The sequence below is a fragment of the Anabrus simplex genome, chromosome 3, assembly GCF_040414725.1.
Source record: "Anabrus simplex isolate iqAnaSimp1 chromosome 3, ASM4041472v1, whole genome shotgun sequence".
Lineage (NCBI taxonomy): Eukaryota > Metazoa > Arthropoda > Insecta > Orthoptera > Tettigoniidae > Anabrus > Anabrus simplex.
In genome coordinates, this window is record NC_090267.1 from 138,242,890 (window position 1) to 138,265,424 (window position 22,535).

Sequence of the window (22,535 nt, forward strand, 5' to 3'; positions counted from 1 at the left end):
CACAAGTCAGGAATGAGGCAATGCTGATGCTTTGCTTCACCAATAATTACTACTCTGATTAGCAAGTGAATTAAAAATCGCTGCTGTTTCAGAGAAAAGACACAGTGGTCAGCCTGGTGAATGTAACAGTACAACATGGAACATGACTACGATGTTGTCAGGCCTCGTACTGGCCACATGAGTGACAGCTGAGTACACGGTGGGTCAAACACGACATATCAGCACATTTGATTGCAGCCAGATTTTCACTATCGTAAGTATGAACTGTTCGATTTCCGAAGTTGTGCGGGCACAGGGCTTCCCATGTCACATCTGTCAAGAGAATACCCCGAGTATGTGGATTCAGCCAAAACAATCACCCCCAGGGTGAAATGCCATGGTGTGCAATGTGTTGATGAAAGGGGTCAGCATTGACTAGCTCGGATGGTAAGAGTAGATAGACAGCCGCAGTGCACAAAAATCACTTGCGAACCTAATCGTGGACAGCAACAAGTGTCGACAACTGTACCATCCAGAACCATCTCCTTACAATAGGATATAGAAGCCACTGTCCTTCTAGTGTAGATCTGTTCACTGCACATCACAAGACACACTGACTGGTAAGAACAATGGAACACTGCCAATGGATTCTCAAAACATGGTAAAAAGTCGCATGGACAGATGAGCTCAGGTACCACCTGGTACATACCAAAGGTAAGGTATTAGTGCGTCGCTAAGCACGAGGCAAGGGAGCCCTCCTGCCAGCAGGGTAGAATTCAGTCTGATGGTGGTGGTATCCTTGTACGGGGCCTATTCACATGGGATGAAATAGGGCCTGTGGTACACCTGCCAACATTCCTCACCGGCGAACGTGACAGGAACCTGTTGTCAGATCATATCCACCCATTTGTTTGTTTCTAGCAAGTTGCTTTAAGTTGCACCGACACAGATAGCTCTTACGGTGACAATGGACAGGAAAGGGCTAGGAGTGGGAAGGAAGTGGCCGTGGCCTGAATCAAGGTACAGCCCCAGCATTTACCTGGTGTGAAAATGGGAAACCACAGAAAACCACCTTCAGGGCTGCTGACAGTGGGATTCGAACCCATTATCTCCCAAATACTGGATACTGGCCGCAATTAAGCGACTGCAGCTATTGAGCTCAGTTTTTGCCTCTAGCACCCTGAAGAAGACTTGTACCTACAGCAAGACAATGAACCGGTCCATTAGGGTCATCTGGCCTCAGTTCTACTGAGCACAACTGGAATGCTGCCGAGAGCAACGTGCGTGCCCTGGACTCTCTTCCAACCAATCTCCGTGGATTATTCACGATTGTGGACCAACACATCTCCCCTTCCCACCATTTCCAGTATGTTGTGTAGTATACACCATGGTGCTACATGCTACTATCCAGGTATCTCTAATCCAATTTTAAGTTATGGTATGCTGTATACCATCTGTACTTCACTAGATAAGTTACACAGCTGACACTAGTTATTGATTGGCTGGTTTGTAGCAAGACCATCAATACATTGTTTGTAGTTGGTAATGGTTTGCTATATCACTGTTTTTGTTATTGGCTGTTTCACATTCAGGACGGTGCATGTTTTAATATGTCTAATTTCTTTGTGGCAAATTTTTCTTTGCATTAAAGATGCATCCTACATTGTTATAATAAAACTTGAAAAAATAAAAGTGTCTGTTACATGGATAAATACGGTATGTAAAATACTCCTACTTTATGATGATGCTTTCAATTATAAGGCCCTTTATTACATCACTAATATTTCTTTTAATATCCTCTTCTTGGATAAAAGTGAACAACACAAGGTGAAATGATTTATTCTGTCCCAAATTAATTTTTAGGACAATAATGAAGGTTTCATCTCACTTAAAAAAAAAAAAAGTTAAAAGAAAATAAATTCTTGAAAGTATCAGGTTAAGAGAATCTTAACTAAGCAGATATGAGTTACTAGTAAGTTCTTTTTCTGGGTTGAGCTGTGTTGCTGTTTTACACTATGTACCTTATTTACAGGTTGCTGTCATTTTAAATACAATGTGGTATTCTTCATCAAGGGAACTATTGTACCTCTACTGGATCCGAGGTAATCAGTCTCCCCAGGCAACTAAAATAAACTACAAAGGTGGTCACTGTAGTTTGCCTTATGTGGTATCTCTGGCCTCCAGTTACCGCATGCTTCGCGGGTCATCTTGAAACATCTGGAACATTAATCTTGCTTGACGGCCATCTGGGAGTTTCCTATGCTGTTATGCAATTTGATGGTTCGTCTTGTATTTTCATGGTCTGGCCTACATATTGGTCATTTGTGTATAATAGACATCCAAGAATTGCTGATTTTGTAGCCTTCCTCTTAATTCATATAGGCCTAGTTTGGGCATTTCTTAATTTCTATATCCTCTTGGATTTTTCTTTTGAGATTCCCAGTACAGCTGCTAAAATCTTGGTTCTGTCAAATGAAATTTCGTGGTCTGTTTTGCAGGAATGCTTAACTAAAGCTGAAATTTTCATGTCTTAGTCCCTGGTATGACATATGTTCTTTAAGTCTAGCAGAAATCAGTTGCTTCCTTTCACCTACATAGTGGATACCACAGCTACATTCAATGTGGTATACCATTTAAAAGCTACACAGGCTACATAGGCAAAACAAAGGGACTGATTTTTGCCAGGCTTAAAGAACATATGGCTGACCCCACGGTGGTAGTGGTAGCATGCCTGCCTCTTACCCGGAGGCCCGGGTTTGACTACCGGCCAGGTTAGGGATTTTTACCTGGATCTGAGGCCTCGTTCAAGGTCCACTCAGCCTTCGAGACTACAGTTGAGAAGCTATCTGACGTTAAGATAGCGGCCCCGGTCTAGAAAGCCAAGAATAATGGCCAAGAGGATCCGTTGTGCCGACCACACGACACCTCATAATTTGAAGGACTTCAGCTGAGCAGAGGTTACTGGATAGGTCATGGCCCTTAGGAGAGGCTGCTGTGCCATGGGGTTTGGTTTGATTTTGGTTTAAAGAACATATATCACACCAAAAACCAAGCCATGAATATTACAGCTTTAGCAAAGCATTTCTGTGAAACTATGAAATTTCATTTGACAGAACCAAGATTTTAGCAGCAGTGCCTTGCAATCTCGAAAGAAAAATCCAAGAGGCCACAGAAATTAAGAAACACCTGAACAAAACAAATTTAGAGGAAGGCCACAAATTCAGCAGCTCTTGGAAGCCTGTTATACACAAATGATCAATATGCAGGTCAGACTAAGACAAAAGACCAAGAGGGCGACCAAGACTCAGGTACAAGGACGTGGTGAAGATTAACATTCAACAGCGAGGACATACTTTGGAAAGCATCGAAGAAGGAGAGAAGTTCAGAGACCACAGGTGGTGGAGAAGCCTCGTTCGCCGACCCATCGCTTAAGATGGAACGAAGTGGGATATGTATGCTGTATGTATGTATGTATGTATGTATGTATGTACTATGAAAATACAGGACCCTCCCTCAAATTACATAACAGTATGGGAAGTAGACACAATAGATGATAAAAATGGTAAACTAGTGGAGACCGAGCTCGATAGCTGCAGTCGCTTAAGTGCGGCCAGTATCCAGTATTCGGGAGATAGTAGGTTCAAACCCCACTGTCGGCAGCCCTGAAAATGGTTTTCTGTGGTTTCCCATTTTCACACCAGGCAAATGTTGGGGCTGTACCTTAATTAAGGCCACGGCCGCTTCCTTCCCACTCCTAGCCCTTTCCTGTCCCATTGTCGCCGTAAGACCTATCTGTGTCGGTGCGACGTAAAACAACTAGCAAAAAAAACAAAACAAAAAAAAAACAACGCAACTAATGGAGAAAATGGAGGAAATTAAACTAATCTGGAAGGAATACTATGAGGACCTCCTAAATGCAGTTGAACTGAGTGAAGAAGATCATACTGAGGAAATTGATGACAGCCGTGAGGAGAAAATGGAGGAGTTAACCAGGGCAGAAGTGAAGGAAGCTGTGAAGAGGCTGAAACTCGGAAAAGCACCAGGAGTAGATGAGTTAAGTGTGCAGATGATAAGAGTTGCAGGGGAAGTGGGTACACAGTGGCTATACAGGATGATGCGGGTAGTGTAGGACCAAGGGAAATGTTTTCACTCCCCTTCCCAAAGCGAAGGGGCAGGCTACCTAGAAGGTAATGCATTCAGAATGAGGAAAAAGTACCAGAAGACTGGAAGAAGGGTGTAATAGCCCCTGTCTTTAAGAAAAGAGACAGAAGAAAATGTCAGAACTACTGTGGTATAACCCTGATGTGTCACTATGCCAAGATATATGAAAAAGTAATGGAAAAGTGAATAAGAAAGGGAGTAGAAAAAGAATCCAGGGAAGAACAGTATGGCTTTAGACAAGGAAGGTCAACTATTGACCTCATATTCATCACAGTGAGGCAGCTACAAGCATGGCACTATGAGTATGGGGAAGATTTGCCTTTTTTTTTTTTTTTTTTTTTTTTTTTTGGACCAACACAAGATTTGGTAATGCCCTTTATGGAGATAGAGAAGGCATATGATAGTGTCCGTAGAAACAAGATCTGTGAAACTATAAGAGTTAAAAGCAGTAAATGAGCAGATAGTGACAAGGGTGAAAAATATGTATGATAGAAGCGAAAGCTGTTTTAAAGTTGGAACCTAAAGAACTGGATGGTAGTTAACAAATGGTGTAAAGCAACGGAGTGCCCTCTCACCTCCAAGATTTATAGTGGTGATGAATGACACAATACAGAAGGTAGCACAGAACATTGGGGAGAGATTAATGAAAGCAGTGTTGTTTGCAGATGATCTAGTAATATGGGGAAACAGTGAGAGTGAAGTACAGGAACAGCTAAATGTATGGGAGGAAGTTGTGTCATCTTATTGAATGAAGTTCTTGGCACAAAGGAGTGAAGTGCTGGTAACAACACAAAACAAGAACTGAGCGAATAATGGTATGACATTAGGAGGGGAGCAGTTCAAAAGAGTTGAAAGCTTTAAATATCTGGGAAGTGTTGAAGAAAATGGAAGAAACACAATGGAAATCAATGAAGGAGGAAGGTGTGCAAACGGATTCTTTAAGAGTGTGGAACAGGAATGTTACACAGAGATGTAAAGGAATTATTTATAAGACTTGTTTTGTGTCAATTTTGACATATGGATCAGAAACGTGGGTGATGAAGGACAGGGATAAAAGTATAATACAAGCAGTGGAAATGAAGTTTCAAAGGTGTCGAGTAGGTTTAACAAGAATGGACAGAGTAAGAAATGAGAGAGTTTGGGAAATGGTAAATGAGGTAGCCTACCCCTACAGGAAAAGATAGAAAAATCAAGGCTGCAGTAGTATGGACATGTTAAGAGAATGGGAGAAGAGAGGATACCAAGAAAGATGTTAGAAATGTGTTGGAGTTCAAGGGAAGAAGACTGCGGGACAGATGGCTGAAAGGTGTAAAGAAGAGCATCGAGGCAAGAGGAGGGAACTGGACGACAGTGAGAGAAGAAAAGTGGTGGATGGACAGAAAACGATGGAGAGGCTTATGTTCCAAGCAGACCCAGCCCGTGGTTGGAAACTCCCCAGGTGAACGTTGAGCAAGGTATATGTTCCTGATGTTTCAAGATGCCCCAATGGGGCTTGTGGTAAGCAAGGCACAGGGATACTACGTAAGGTGAGGCACACTGATTTCCTTGGATCGAGTAGGGGTACATCAGTCTCCTTGACAAAGAACACTGGAATGTATCCGAAACATCAGCAACCTGTATATAAGCTACGTAAAATAACAAGGTTCAAACTGGAAAAATAATTTTATAGCAATTAGACCATGGAAGCTTCACATATAAGCAGACATGGATTGCGCACATAGTCATCATCATCAGTTTTCCACTCCAGTTGCCCGGGTGTGGTTTACGAGCACTCTCCACTTCGGTCTGTCCATGTACCACTCTTCTCTCAAGACGACATCCCAGCTGACTCCTCTTGTTCCTATGTCCTCTTTCACTTGGTCCAGCCATCTCTTCCTTGGTCTTCCTACCGGTCGTTTCCCGGCCACGACTGTGTGTAGCCATTGTTTTGCTGTCCTTCCATCGTCCAATCGTTTGACATGGCCAAACCATTTCAAACGGGCCCTTGTCACTTTTTCATTCAGGGATGGGTACACACCAGCTTCCTCCCTTATTCTTTCATTCCTTACCCTGTCCCTTTTTGTCTTCTGTACCATAGTACGTAGGACCTTCATTTCTGCGGCTTGTAGTTTGCTATCCACTTGTTGGGTTGTTGTGCAGGTTTCTAGGCCATATGTTAGTATGGGGGTGAAGTATGATTGGAATAGAATCTGCCTTGATCTTAAGGGAACTTGTTCGTTCCAGAGGAGGTTCCGAACTTGATGGTAAAACTGAGCTGATTTTTGAATGCGGTTGTTAATCTCATGCTGTATTCTGTTATCACTTGAAATGATGCACCCAAGATATTTATATTAGTCTACTGTTTCCAGCTGTGTACCTTCCAGCATTATTTTTCCTTTCTTCTTCTGCCTGTTGACAGACATAGTAACAGTTTTCAATTTATTTATTGTTAATCCGTGTGCTTTTAAATGTTCATTCCAGGTGTTCAGCCTCTCTTGGACTTCCTTCTCTGTATTTCTCCAAATTACTACATCATCTGCAAATGCAAATGCATTGATGTCCATATTGTTCTTCTGCTTAATTTCTTTCATGACTTCATCCATGACAGTGATAAAAAGTAAGGGTGAAAGGGTACTGCCTAGTTGCACTCCTTTCGTGGTTTGGAACAAATCAGAATTACCGTTTCCTATCTGTACGCAACTGCAGCAGTCTTCATAAAGCATTTTAACTTTCTGGATAAGACCTTTGGGTACATTTTTCTTTCTTAAGCATTCCCATATAGTCTTCCTTGGAACACTATCAAATGCTTTTTCGAGATCCTAAAACACTAGTGTTAAGTCTTTGCCCTTCTCCCAATGCTTTTCTAACAGTATTCTAAGTGCAAATATGAGATCGGTAGTTGATCGGTGTTCTCTGAATCCATATTGTTCTTCCTGTAGTTGTGGTTCTATTATTTTCCTTAGCCTTTTTTCAAGTATTTTCTCAAATATTTTCAAACCATGAGACAATAAAGTGATCCCTCTATAATTGCTACATTTCTTCTGGCTTCCTTTTTTGAAGGGAGGTATTATTATTCCCTTTTTCCAATCATCTGGGACTTTCCTATCCTTCCATATTGCATTAATTACTCTATGAAGCCACTGTATTCCTATTGCACCAGTTGCGCACATAGTATACCAGCTAAAATAAGTGTTTATATGTGTCTAAGTTAGGGCAACTAGTTCAGTCTTCTGAGTTTATGAATGCGGTCATCTCTTATCAAAGGCTAGGAAAATTAAACTTGGGTTATGTACTGTCCGGTAGAACAGGCAACAGAATGTTTTCTTGTTCAATTCACATACAAAAAAAACATGTCTAAACTCTTTGTCAGTGTTGTTAAACATGGAATATGGTTTGTTCAGTTCAGAAGTCATAAGCTATGAAATATTCTATACCCAAACTCAAATGATTAATAGTATTTTTCAGCGTGATGGTTTCAATAAGAACAAGGTTCTTTGATGAGACAAAAATTTCCCTCTTTACATTTGTAGGAGGACTTCTACTAAAAATATATGTGTATTTACACATCACATTTATGTGTCTGTGTGCAACATGCACACATCTGTTAATACTAAAAAACACACACACTCTCTCTCTCATTATATTACACTCCCTTATTATAATCAGTCAGGCTGTTCGCCTGGTGCCCATGATTGTTAAACCATCCAGTCTATAGGGTATGACACCGTAGTTTATATCCGGTTCGAGTCCCATCGGTCGAAAAAATGTTCACTATCAGAATGATGGCTGGCAGGGTAGGAGAAGTTGTGGTATACAATTTCTAATCACTAGATTGTATGTCAAAAGCCTGGATTCAATTCCAAATCTTTCCACCATGTTCATACGGAGTGAGAGCATGCGACTGTTGATGGCGATTCATCCATCACACAGGGACGTTAAACCTTGAGCAGAATCCTTGGTGTCATTTGATAGGACTAGGCCATGTACCAACACTGGGTTTCATCCTTTCCCTACCTCATTACCATCATCATCCCACATACAAGATAACATAGTGGCAAACATAATTGGCTGTCATATTCATTTTAGGGAGCAATGGAAGGATATGTATAGATACTTTAAGGCAGAAACAGGTTCCAGGAAGGACATTCCAGGAATCATTAATGACCAAAGGGAGTGTATATGCAAGGACTTCCAGAAGGCAGAAGTATTCAACAGCTCCTACATCAAACGTGTCCAGATACCAGAATCTACAAATGGAGAGCTAAGGACATAAATTATTGCAAGTCTCCGCATAAAAGTTCATTTTATTACATTTTATTTCATTAAATTTTTCTCTTGTTTCCGTTTAGTTCAGTTTTCGTAAATACACAGTCACGTTTATCATCCTAAAAATTGTTATATTAATTGGTACTTTCATAAATTCTTATTAATGATCCTATATTTCCTAGTTTGAGTGTACTTAATGGTTAGACTCCTGTCACCCCACCTCTGGGAGTATCTAGAGTCTCATTACTTATTACTATTAATTATCAACTATTTTCAAGCCATAAGTTTGAAGTCTGGCACCCAAGAGATACTGTTTATGGAGAGGGAAATGAGCAAGTATTTATTTATATTAAAATTAAAATGACCAGCACGTCACATAGTTTCCTGGAGTGTGTCACAGTTAGTGTTCGGCAGACTGGAAAGCATTAAAGTTACATACCACTTAGTCAAGCAGGTTGTCTCCTTACTCATCCTCCCAGCCCAAAGTTAGCAACATTTTCGTAACACTACCCTTTTGTTGGAAATCACCCAGAACAAATCGCGCTCCTTTCCTTTGGATCTTTTCCAGTTCTTGAATCAAGTAATCCTGATGAAGGTCCCATACACTGGAATAATAGTCTAATTGGGGTCTTACCAGTAACTTACATGCTCCCTGCTATACATCCTTAACTATAACTTCTACAACTCCTAAATAACTTCATATGAAGAGATTTGTAACCTTTATTTATAACGTGTTATTTATAATGTGATTACCCCAATGAACTTCGGTACTTACAGTGGTCTCCAGGAGGTACATTCACTCCATCAACACAGTAATTGAAACATAGAGGACAAGAACTTGGAGTCAAGTTTAAATTCAATACAGAACTTTTAAAGGATACAAATTTTGCCCATTTACATGTTTATGCTTAAACAAATATTCTATATTGCAGCTATTTTACATCAGTTTGTGATCTATTTACTCACTCTTGTAGAACATAATATCTGCTCCTATGAGAAAAATTCTTTACAAAATATAAACCAATATCGTTAAAAAAATTTGGCTTTTATCTCCTTTACAAAGTGATGTTTTTAATTACAGTAGTCTGTTCCTGCTACATTCATTAATTATTTCACAAAATATTTTCATTTTAATAGCTTTCAGCTTAGCATGTGTGAGAATATACTTGATTTACCTTCATAATCTGGATTAAGTTGATTGATTCTTGTGAGAGCCTCTTCCTGTGATACAAGTCCAGCCAACCGCAACAAAGTTCCCAGCCAGTTTTCACATACTAGCTCATTCAAGTCAGTCTTATCTCGGCTACACAAGATTTTAAAAGAAAAAGTTAAACAAATTATGACAACTATTCAAGCATATCCTATAATTGTACCTCAATATACAGCAATCTTACACTGTACTGCTAATAACAACATATAACTTACCTTAAAATGCGTATGCAGGCCAAGCAATATTTATGGCACGGGGCATCATCTGAATTCTCTAGATGTTTAATAAGGAGGGTCCATAATCTGCGGCGTTTTCCATCATCATTTAACTCAGTGAAAGTAAATGTCTGATTATGCTGAAAATATGAAACATAATAAAATGGTACACTATTAGAAGACGAGCTATAATGGGACACTAAGGAATGGTCTGCTGGTGCATCCTTGTATTATAGCTAAATCAGTGTTGTAAATATGAAAATATGAACCCCCAACCCTACTGATGAAGAATGAAAATGGTAAGCTGGCTCATAACAATAAAGACAACGCAGAAATTCTGGCTAAATATTTCAAAAAGCTTCTAAATTGTGAGGAACCTACAGAACTCCTTCATTTGGACACCAACACCCCAATAAAAACACCACCAGAAAACATCAATCCCCTCCACAATAAAGGAAGTCTACCAAGCACTGAATAAATTAAAGAACTACAAAGCACCAAGAGAAGTTCAGACCTTTGCGAAAATTTGGAAATAGTTAAAAAATAATAAAGGTGTTCTTTACTCCACCTATTCAATACCTCAATTTCCACTTATAGTGGTTACATAAACAGACTATCAGTTGTGGCTACTCCTACCACTACTCTTACACCTTAATCTTTCACATAATATACATTACATTTGTTGAGTGCCATTTGCTGTAAGAAAAAATTCGGAGAGCATGCCTCTTATCTCAATTATCTCAAGCCATGAGGTGATAAACTCACACATCTGGCAATATACAGCAATATGGATCAGGACAATAGCAGATTACGGTTGCATTTCCACAATTGAGGATTGTATTTGGAAATAGAATAACTTATGAAAGGAAAACTGAATTTATGACTGTACTTTACGTCACATGCACTAGCATTGCCATACTTTAATTTAACAAAAAATATATATATACCCAGTGAGACTTGTTGTTACAATCAAAAAGAAAATTTAATCTAAACAAAGAAAGCTATTGGCATGAACTTGAAGTGAAATATGATATCACCGCTGATTACATTCTTCTTCTTGTTATTAATGCATAACATGTCTGATGCTGTAATTACCTGATGTCTGCACACACCACTGTTGAACTTGAAATTCCTCGAAAAACCAATGAGCTGAAGTCGGGAGCTGTCTGGTGTTATCTTCTTATGTAACCTGGAGTTGACCTACTGTACATTCCTTGTACGAGTGTGGTACATTGTCCAATGTAGTTACATCCACTCAATAGATTGTAAGAAATTGGAAAATATTATTGAAACACATTCTGAAGTCCACCCTCACAAGTAGATGATGTTTCACTATCAGCACAGTACCAGTCTCTACTCAGATAAAACACCACTCGTAGACCTCTTTGATGATTCTAAGACCTCTTCAAACACCTCTTAGCACACTTAGACCACTTCTTAGCTCTGACGACCACTATTAGACCACTGACCACCACTCTCAGACCACTCACCAACACTCTTAGACGGGCCAACTATTCTTACCTCTACTTTTATCAACTTGTAATGATCACACATCTCCCTACTATCTGGTCATCCCTTCCACCTAAATACATGGCAGCTAGCAAATGCAGACACTCAGTCGAAACCACATGACCACGCACTGATGTCATCAGTCATGCGTCGTATTAGCTTGCTCATGCAGACTAACTATGACTACCCTGCATATGTCAGCGGAAAATTTACTTGCTTAATATAGTCTTGGTTAAACATAGCTTCGATTTCAAAACAATATGCCAGCTCATCTGGCCAGAGTTACAAGTTACAGTATGACTATTTGAAGCCAACAAATCTCACTTATTAATATACAGAATAATTACAAACAAAGTTCACTTAACCTATGATTAAATAACATAATACAGTGAAACCTCGAAATGCGAGTAACTTGGTCTACGAGTGTTTTGCAAGACGAGCAAACATTTTAAATAAATTGTAACTTGATAAGCGAGTGAGGTTCCGCAATACGAGCGTCACGTGTGCCTACGTTTTCCCCTCCCCTGTTCGCTTGTTGAATGGATGAACGAGATCTTTGGTCTTGTAGTGAAGAAATAATTTTCAGAAAATAATTTGCCGCTCAAAGTCTTGCTGGTTATGGACAATGCTCCTGCTCATCCTCCAGGCCTTGAGGGCTTGAGGACGTCTTACTGGAGGAATTCAAGTTCGTTAAGGTTAAGGTGCTTCCTACCAACACTACTTCTCCAGCCTATGGATCAGCAAGTCATTTCGAACTTCAAGAAGCTATACACCAAAGCACTATTTCGGCGATGCTTCAAAGTGACCGAAGGAACAAACCTTACCTTCCGAGAGTTCAGGAGAAAACATTTCCCCATCGTGAACTGCCTGAACATCATCGATAAAGCCTGAGATGGAGTCACCAAGAGAACTCTCACTTCCACTTGGGGAAAGCTGTGGCCCGACTGTGTCCTTGGGCGTGACTTTGAGAGGATTGTCGTTGACAATGAGCCACTGATTGTCGATGAAATTGTGTCCTTAGGGAAGACCATGGCTCTAGAGGTGAATGACGTGGACATTCAAGAGCTGGTGGAAGAACATAGCCAGGAACTGACCACCAATGAACTGATGGACCTGCATCGCGAACAACAGGAGGAAGTTATGGACATCTCGTCCGGGGAAGTCAATGGAATCTCTCACTTCAACTGAGATTCGGGAGAAGTGCAAAATGTGGGAAACTGTATAAAATTTTGTAGAAGATAACCACCCGAATAAGGCTGTAGCAGTGCGAGTGATGAATTAGTTCAATGACAATGCAATATCACATTTTCTTGAAATCCTCAAAAAGAGGCAAAAGCAACAGTCATTGGGCAGGTTCCTCGTTAAAGTTACACGAAAAGAAAACAATTCCAGTGAGCCAAAGGATAGCAGTGATTCCGTTAGTGAAAATTCGTGCTACACAGTAACTCTTCTCATGTCATCTCTCGTCTCCCTCACATCAAAAAATGATTCCATTGTAAGGAAAAGTTCACTTTAATTTGTTTTACGCTATATTTTGATTCAGAAATGGTATGCAAATAAATATTTTGTGTTGCGGACGAATTATCCGCATTTCAATTGTTTCTTATGGGAAAACTTGCTTTGATATACGAGCGCTTTGGATTACAAGCATGTTGCTGGAACGAATTATGCTCGGAAACCAAGGTTCCACTGTATGTGCGATAACTAATTATATTACAGTATAAATGAAGAAAATCACAATATAACATCTAATGAATCGGGTTAATTAATGATGATGATAATAATAATAATAATAATAATAATAATAATAATAATAATAATAATAATAATAATAATAATAAATAATGAATGAAATCTGTAACCCTGTTGTACGGTTACACAGTTAAATGGGACATGTTTTGCCCTCAATTTAGGGCATCTTCAGCCTAAAAACAATCTTCAAGAGTACACCTAATATTAAATATGGAAGCTAAAAGTTTAGCTAATTACTAAAATTCGGTACATAAAATGTGAAAAATGATACATTATACAAACATGTTAATGGAAACACTGTCAATGATTAAACTAAAAACTATTCTGTCAGAGACTAAAACTTCTTCCATTAAAATTCTAATTAAAATGGTTCAATTAAAATTGTTAGTGGAAATACCAAAGTGATATTGACATAATGCCAACGACATGAGGGCGTGAACACAAGCACAAACATGAATGTCATATATACAACATGTTCAAGGCCACTGATGAATTCGTGAGCATAAGGTGAAACTGAAGCATCAGTTGAATTATTGTACAAGTGGCCCTTAGCACTGGTAGGCAATATTATTGTCTGAAACCTTGTCAGGAAATGTCAGTAGATTCTGGTAATGTTCTCTGTAAGGGAAGGAAAGGAAGAATTAAAATGTTGATCGCAAGGAGAGAATTCTGTTTACGTTGTTTTAAACAGATGAGGACTTACATGTTTGTTGAAAGATGCTACTTGTTACTGTTGTGTTGGTAGCTGCCCTTCTGTTGGCTCTGAGTATCGTATTGTAACTGTGCTGCAGAGGCGGTAGTGCACTCGGAGGAAAAGGAATGGGGGGAGTGTGGAACGGAGGAGAGGATGGGAGGAGTCAACTGTGACGAGGCTGACAAGGGGGGGGGGGGGGGGGGAGGAGGAGAGAGCAAATTATGGAAATGTTTCCCCCCAATCTTCAGATGAAAAGTCCGGCTCCATGGTTAGTGAACTGGCCTTTGGTCACAGGGGTCCCGGGTTCGATTCCCGGCAAGGACGGGAATTTTAACCATCACTGGTTAATTCCGCTGGCACGGGGCTGGGTGTATGTGTTACATACTATCCACTTCATATCCGTATCGACTATATGATCCAATTAATTGAAGGAACAAGAATCCACCTGATCGATACTTTCACTTTTATTTAGCCTTAGGCTATTTCAATAGACATTAAATTAAAAGTTCAGAACATGTTTCGAATGCATTGCATTCATCAGCTGCTTACATTTGGCAAAAGTAAAATTAGCTAAGAACAGTCTCACAATTTTCTTAAAACCTTAAAAACGAGTGTTAGTAGTGCGTGTGTGAATGGATGCAGTACGTAGTACGGGAAGTCAAACTAACACGCAAGACAAGGGTAAGTTCATACTTTCATACTTTCCAACACACAAAGACTTATTATCTGTTACGTTTTTCAAACTCCAACTAATAGCCGCATTTTTCCTGCCGGTTACAGGTCGTGATACAGATGAACCAACTTTTTTCAATTCAAACTACAAATAGCAAACTTCATATTCGAAACAAGCCACACCTCTCCACCCAACAGGAGATAAGAGACGTGAAAACACCGGATGCCTTCTTAAGGAAATTTTTTTTACCAATAGCTCAACAGAAATACTTCACATAGTGCATACAAGTTCTTCAGTAATCAACGAACTTATGGAAAATTCACAAGACTTATAGTGAACTATATTTTAGTCCATCAGTGTTTTTAACATTTAAGATTTTTAATAATAAGTCATAGTTTAACTAACAATCGCCTTCAATGCATTCCCCCCCCTCTCCCCCTTGCATCCATTCACACACGCACTACTAACACTCGTTTTTAAGGTTTTAAGAAAATTGTGAGACTGTTCTTAGCTAATTTTACTTTTGCCAAATGTAAGCAGCTGATGATGAATACAATGCATTCGAAACATGTTCTGAACTTTTAATTTAATGTCTATTGAAATAGCCTAAGGCTAAATAAAAGTGAAAGTATCGATCAGGTGGATTCTTGTTCCTTCAATTAACTGGGTGTATGTGTCGTCTTCATCATCATTTCATCCTCATCACGACATGTAGGTCGCCTATGGGCGTCAATTCCAAAGACCTGCACTTGGCGAGCCGAAGTCTTCGGACACCTCCCGGCACTAAAAGCCATATGACATTTCATTTTTCATCAGATGGAAATATAAAACAATTTAATTTACAGACATTTTTCAAAATAGAAGAGAGCATAAGCTGTAAAGGTAAGAAAGTATGTGAAAGAGTTCAGTGAAGAGACGTTCAGTACTGACGGAACAATTGTTTTTTGTAAAGCGTGTGAAGTTAAGGTAGCGGCGATAAAGCAATTTAATGTGCAACAACACTGCGCTACGGCTAAGCATAAAAGCTGCGCGAATCGAAAGTCTTCTAAACAGAGCAGGCAGGCTCTTTTGTTTGATACAGCGAAATCTTCATCAACCAAACTTTCCGATTTCTCAAAAGACCTCTGCGAAATGTTGGTATGTACGAATATTCCGCTTAACAAAGTGAACAACGAACACTTCTGAAAATTCTTAACTAAATACACAACACAGTCGATCCCGGACGAGGCAACATTGCGAAAAAGTTATTTGCCCTCCTGTTATGAAGACGCACTTCGAAAAATTAGAATTAGTGTAGGCAACAATAGCGTCTGAGTATCCGTTGATGAAACTACGGATGTTTGTGGTAGGTATGTTGCAAATGTTATCATTGGCATGCTTCTCGTGGATCGTCCGGGCGATGTATATTTACTTCATTCGGAGGTTCTAGATGCAGCGAACCATTCCACAATTGCAATACTTTTTGACAATGCCATGAAGCTTTTGTGGGATGGTGAAGTTAAGCAAGAAAGAATCTTGCTGTTACTAACCGATGCTGCACCATACATGGTGAAAGCAGCAAGGGGACTTAAGGGTACTTTACCCAAAAATGATCCATTTTACGTGTCTTGCTCACGGATTGCACAGAGTTGCTGAAGAAATACGGCAGAATTTTCCTGATGTTGACCGGTTAATATCAAACGTCAAGAAAATATTTGTGAAGGCTCCACTGAGGGTGGCAAAATTCAAAGATCATGCACCTTCGCTTCCTCTTTCTCCTCAGCCAGTGCTCACCCGATGGGGAACGTTGCTTGATGCAGTAGAGTACTACTGTGAAGACTATGAAACTGTGCAAGAAATTGTTTCTACTTCTGAAAGCAGCGAGGAATCGTCAATAAAAATTGCACAGGAACTGTTTTCCAATGATTTGTCGGGACAATTACTATATATTTCTTCAAATTATGGAGATCTATCGAACACTATCTCTAGCCTAGAAACTGCTGGTTTAGAATTATGTGAGAGTTTGGGAATTGTAAAGGACATGGTATCCAAAGTAGAACAAGCAAGAGGTACAGCGTCAGTGCGGTGAAGAACGAACTTAGTAAGGTGCTGAGTGCAAATGAAGGATATGCAACAATGTGCAGAATTGGCGCCATTTTAGAGGGTAATGGATCTGGTTTAGGCGAAAACGACCTGCAGCTAAGCAGCAGTGAACTGACTATGTTTAAATACGCTCCTGGAACATCAGATGACGTAGCAAGGAGCTTCTCCCAGTACAAACAAATACTGAGCAACCTTCGAAGGAGATTTCTTTTCGTCAGCCTGAGAATGCACATGGTCGTGATATGCAATGCTGGCAAAGAAGAAGATTAAGAGGTATGTATGATTATGAATTCAATAAACTTCCTGTAGGGTAGTGTCTTCTAACTTATGCCGACAGATATCGTAAAGCATGCTAATACTTCGATTTTTCTTTTCTTTCTTTTACGAAAACCAAGCAAGAACTGCATCTCAAGGCTATGATACTGAATGAAGGTTGAAAATTTTAATGTACTGTAGCTCTCTGTCAGTTTGTATGAATGTGTCTGCTGTATTATCATTGATCATGTTTTGGCACTTAAGACTGTATGTTACTGATACTTTACCCATCCCAAAAATTCATGTCATATTTTATAGTTTTTTAGGTTATATTAATAGTTTTTAGGTCATATTTAGCTAGTTTTTAGGGCATATTTGCGTGTATATTTTGTACTTCTTTAGGTCTTAAACTTCCGAACCCTAAGCTTAAGTTTTTGAAAATATCTGTTGTGAGGCCCTCTTAATCCCTAAACAGATTTTTCAAAACGCCACCCCTCTCATAACATAATAGACCCTAGCTCTTAGCATCTCCCTGTTCATCCTTCCCTTCCAGCAGTCTTATGGTATTTCTTCTTTCTGGGAAGGGACACTTTATTCCTAGTGTGCTGACTTACCAAAGTGACCACAGATTGCAGTGCATGAGATTATTTTTGCTATGTGGTTGCACTAACAACTACAGTTTTCGTTGACTATGGGAAAGGAGAGGACCAATACTGGGAAGGTAGTGACAGTGGCCTTCACATGGTGTAAAAATGTGAAACTATGGAAAACCATTTTAGGAGTGCCGATTGTGAGCCTCGAACCCACCTTCTCCTGAAAAGAGGAGCATGTGAGATTTTTGAAACGGACAATCAAGTCTCTTTTGTTCATATTTCACATAAAACTATTAGTCCCGTGACTTACACGATTTAGAATCATGTTAACTGCAAACTTGCCTGCTTTTATTATTTGTTTCCATTATGATATTATGTCTTACTTTCTTATTCTCGAGATGCTAAATGGCTAATACTGCTCAAGATTTAGTATAGAATACAGATTAACATTAAAATATGGCTGTTCTCTGTAAATGCAAAAATTGTTTAAACATTTTGAAAGAATCCAAAATATTTTTGTATTTTTCAAACTGGAAGGAAATTCTTACTAACCTTTGAATACACTATTGTTTTATAGGTTTAACTTTTAATACCCACTAAATGGAAAGACCAGTTGAAAACTGAGTTGGGGACAGATCAATTTGGCTTCGGAAGAAATGTAGGAACACAAGAACCAATCCTGACTTTATGTCTGACCTTAGAGGATCGAATTAAGGAGGACAAGCCTACATACATGGCGTTTGTAGATCTAGAAAAGGCATTCCATGATGTTGATTGGACCAAGCTATTTGGGATTCTGATGATGATCAGGATCAGATACCGAGATGACTACAATCTGTATAAAAATCAGCCGGTAGTGATAAGAATAGAGGGCTGTGAAAAAAGAAGCAGCAATCCAGAAAGGAGTATGGCAAGGCTGCAGTTTTCCCCTCTCCTTTTCAGTGTTTATATAGAGTAGGCAGTAAAAGAAATCAAAGAGGAATTTGGAAAGGGAATCACAATCCAAGGAGAGGAAATCAAAACCCTGAGATTTGCCGATACTCTATACACACAAAACACCACAGAAACATGCAATTGTGAATTCATCCCTCCACATAGGGTTGGTGTCGGGAAGGTATTAGGGGAAGCATTTAAGATGTGTGGAATGGTACGGCTATCAAATGTTTAGAACTAAATTTGCTCTACAGTTGAGAATTAATAGGTGTGCAGTTTCACACTCTCTCAGTGCAGGGAAAGAGGTGAAGGTAAGAACCTAAAGTGTATAGAGATGATATCAACAAGAAAGTGGGAGCTAGTGTCTTTGCGAAATAGGGTAGTAGAACTTGTATTATTTGTATTTATGGTTCATCTCTGTGACCAGGAATGTGGATGTGGGTATTTTATAGATAGTAGCAGTATTTAACATACAATATTGTTGATAAAGCTGCCACTACTATGGCACAATGAAGATAGAAACACTACTTCCATGAATGTCACATTATCTTACATCTGTACTGTTTGTGAAAAAATGAGCTAAGAGGGTATGGACTGTGCTTGTATTTTTCCTTCACTTGACATTTTAAATTATTAATATATTTACACCTCCATAATACTCACTCAATGTCCCCCCTAGAAATACTTGTCCACCAGACAACCATAAATCATCAATCATTCACTGTCACCGCCTCAGGATGGTGGAATGCTCTCCCCAAAGATACCAAGGATGCTACATTAAAAAGTACATTTAAAACCTCTTACCAGCAATTCCTTGTTAAGTACTTCCAGCAAGGTACCTGTATGAGTGGAACAAGTGACTGTGTGTGAAAATTAGGTTATGAGATTAATGTAGGCCTACAGTTAAAGAAAATATAAGAGAAACTATTAAGTTAATGTGGTACCTCAAATAAAGTTTAGTTCTTGGGGAGCTGTAAATTAGCTGAAATCTGTAACTTTCATGTCATACCTATAAGTTAATACATTGATCAAGCTCTTTCTGTCTCTCTAAGTATGTTTTTGATCTTATTGAATGATGTATATCATAACTTAATTCAATTAAATATATCAGTATTTACCAATTAGAAGTAAACACAGTTAGTAGAAACTTTTATCTAATATTGCAAGAATTAGTTACATTTATTTAATATTTTTATTAGTTTTTTTTTTTTTTTTAACTTTTACATTTCTTTGACCTATTGTAATGAAGTTAACATTTTCAAATCTGTATTATGGTGACAATGGGATAGGAAAGGCCTACGAGTGGGAAGGAAGTGGCTGTGGCTTTAATCAAAGTACAGCTCCAGCATATGCCTGGTGTGAAAATGGGAAATCACAGAAAATCATCTTCAGGGCTGCCAACAGTGGGGTTCGTACCCACTATCTGCCAGATGCAAGCTCACAGCTGCGCAACTCTAACCGCACGGCCAACTCACCCAGTCTCTTTTGTGTTTATTCATATTTTGTGTTTTAAATATTAGTGTTATTAGGTAGTTCTCAGTATTTTAAGTTTCAATTGGTTTTATAGTAGGCCTATAAATAAGTAATATGTGTGTGGTTAAGAGTAAGAGAGGACCAGGACCCTATCTTCACCATGAAAAGTAAAGGCTTTTAGTTACCAATGAAAATGTACTTCCTTCCTGGATAATAAAATAATAATCATTTGGTCTCGGCTACCATGTGCAAATATTTTGATTTGATACCATCCAGGCTGTCTGCATGTCAATTTTTATGTTCTGTTTTACTCTACAATGATACAAAAATCTGATCTCTTTTGGCAAATTATTATCAACTTTATAATTAACTTTATAGGGTGAAAACATAAAATTTGTCAATAGAGATTACATGCTGACGTCATATGACATGGAGTACTGAATAGACTTCTTAGGGCCTTTCAAATATCTGACCACTCTGTCAGGTTTGAACATCTGTGACATTTGGATCTATGACTCATCCACATAGGAAGCTTCTTTCTGGACTCGTAAACACAGTATGATATAGGTAAACAGGAAATTTGTCGAGTAACAACACAATTAATTTATTTAAAAGGTTAAATCATCAACAGTGCAAGGTGTCCAAGAGTGATTAGTAAAGGCAAAATACTACATCTAAGATCACGGCTATTTCAAACTAACTCTGAGTCAAGATAACTAGACTTTTATAAAACATGATGTTTAATGTAAACTATAATAATACAGTATGTATGATCACCAAACCAAAGTCCAGTTCATCTGTCATTCCTTCAATGGTATTTATAGCAGGATTTTCCTGAGTGGCTGGGTCAGGGGATTTGAAAATATCTGTCAGTGGCATCATACTTGTGACATTCAAACTCCAACAATTAGCTAAGATGTTAGCTCATGGTCTAGCATTTCATTTAGCTTGCATTCGAGAGTTAATGGGTTTGAACCCCACTGTCAGAAGTCTTGAGTTTTCCCTATTATCACGCTATGCAAATGTTGAGGCCATACCTTCATTAGGACCAAGGCTGCCTTGTATTATCCCACCGTTGCCGTAAGATGGAGTTGGAAAGACATACCCTAAAACAAATGCCTAGCAATAGTTGCTGGTAAGAACTAAAGGATGAATTAAACTACACTGCAGGAATGCTTTGAAGGGCTAGGATCAACATGAGAGTAGGTGGTGAAGTGGAAGTCTCTGTCCCCCTCATTCTCCCATTTTACATTACTCCAACATCCTTCTGGAGATCTGTAACTAGGATATTGAGATAGTGCTATGGTTAGTTGTCTGTTCAAACATCGTATGGGTAAGGAACATATTTAATCATCTGTTCCACAAGCATCAAACATATCTAAAAATTCAAGTTAGTGTTAAGTAAAATGTTTGCTGAATTACACTGTCACTGATAATGATGTATCACTGCCAATGGTAAACATTGTGAGGCCTCCAGAGAAAACTGTTGCAAGTCATTTTAGTTGACGCCTGTGGGAGACCTGTGCGTTTGGGTGTGAGGTGGTGATGAGGTAGGAAGATGGTGAAACCTGGTGTTGGTACATAGCCTACTGAAATGAAATGGCGTATGGCTTTTAGTGCCAGGAGTGTCCGAGGACAAGTTCGGCTCGCCAGATGCAGGTCTTTTGATTTGATCCCCGTAGGCGACCTGCGCGTCGTGATGAGGATGAAATGATGATGAAGACGACACATACACCCAGCCCCCCTGCAAGCGAAATTAACCAATTATGGTTAAAATTCTCGACCATGCCGGGAATCAAACATAGCCTACTGTTATCGAAGAACACCAACGGGCCTGCTGAAGGCTTTACATACCCATCTGAAAGACAAATCACCAACAGCGTCATATGCCTCATTCCATATGAACACTGTAGAGAGGTTCGGAATTGAACCTAACCTTTTCTGCCAATGATTATCACACTACATGAACAAGCAATTAAAAACCAAGACAATTCATCGCGTCTATTAATATGCAAAGCAGCAGGACTGGTGCCATTATACCAGCATAATAAGGAATTGATTTACAGAGCTTGGGACAACATAACCTTCAACCGCCGGATGTCAACAGGTACATTACTTTCGTTCTTCCGAGATCTCAGCGGAACTGTGACAATTTTTGGTATCTCAATATGACCATACTTATGGCAGAGAAAAGGCATACATTGGATAAAATGCATTTTTCAGGCAATTTAATGTCAAGTCAGGAATCGATTTTCCTTGCAAGACACACAGGTAACTTACTTTGTCAATGAATCTCTTAAGCACTTCCGTCACTTCGTTTATATTACCAGTCTCTAAACACAGAAAGTCCCGATCATCCATTTTATTTCATAAAAAATAGCATTAACTAGCTTTTAACAGCAATTTAACCACAATTTCATACTGCACGATTACCCGTAAAACACCATTGATGTTACAGGTCTACCAACATAAGCAACGAGGATAAAGTCCTGATAAATGTCAAAGTTTTTTATAATCTATTAGCAATTGAACCATAATTTATGAGTTTGATGAATCATTTCAAGTTATAATAATATGATGGAAATTAATGTAATATTTTAATAAATAATAATCTCTACCAAGTCGACTAAGGTCGATGAGCTTATTGAACAATGTTTTCGAATTACATACACTTTAGACTTAGTCCGCTAGATAGCAACAGAGATACTAATTTGCCTCATGACAGTAGACTGTTTACATTTAATTGCTGATAACGAGCGGA

The 22,535-nt window shown here is 39.0% G+C and overlaps 1 protein-coding gene across 1 annotated transcript in view; it reads right to left on the reverse strand.

The window, feature by feature from the left end:
• The window catches only part of ric8a (ric8 guanine nucleotide exchange factor A), a 106,558-nt gene extending 84,354 nt beyond the window's left edge, over nt 1-22,204 (reverse strand). The window contains exons 1-3 of the mRNA XM_067144218.2: nt 22,055-22,204; nt 9,811-9,950; nt 9,561-9,688 (exon numbers count right to left, since the gene is read on the reverse strand). Coding sequence (XP_067000319.2) covers nt 9,561-9,688; nt 9,811-9,950; nt 22,055-22,135 — 349 coding nt within the window. The 5' untranslated portion in view covers nt 22,136-22,204. The remainder of the gene's footprint in view (nt 1-9,560; nt 9,689-9,810; nt 9,951-22,054) is intronic.
• Nucleotides 22,205-22,535: the final 331 nt, after the last annotated feature.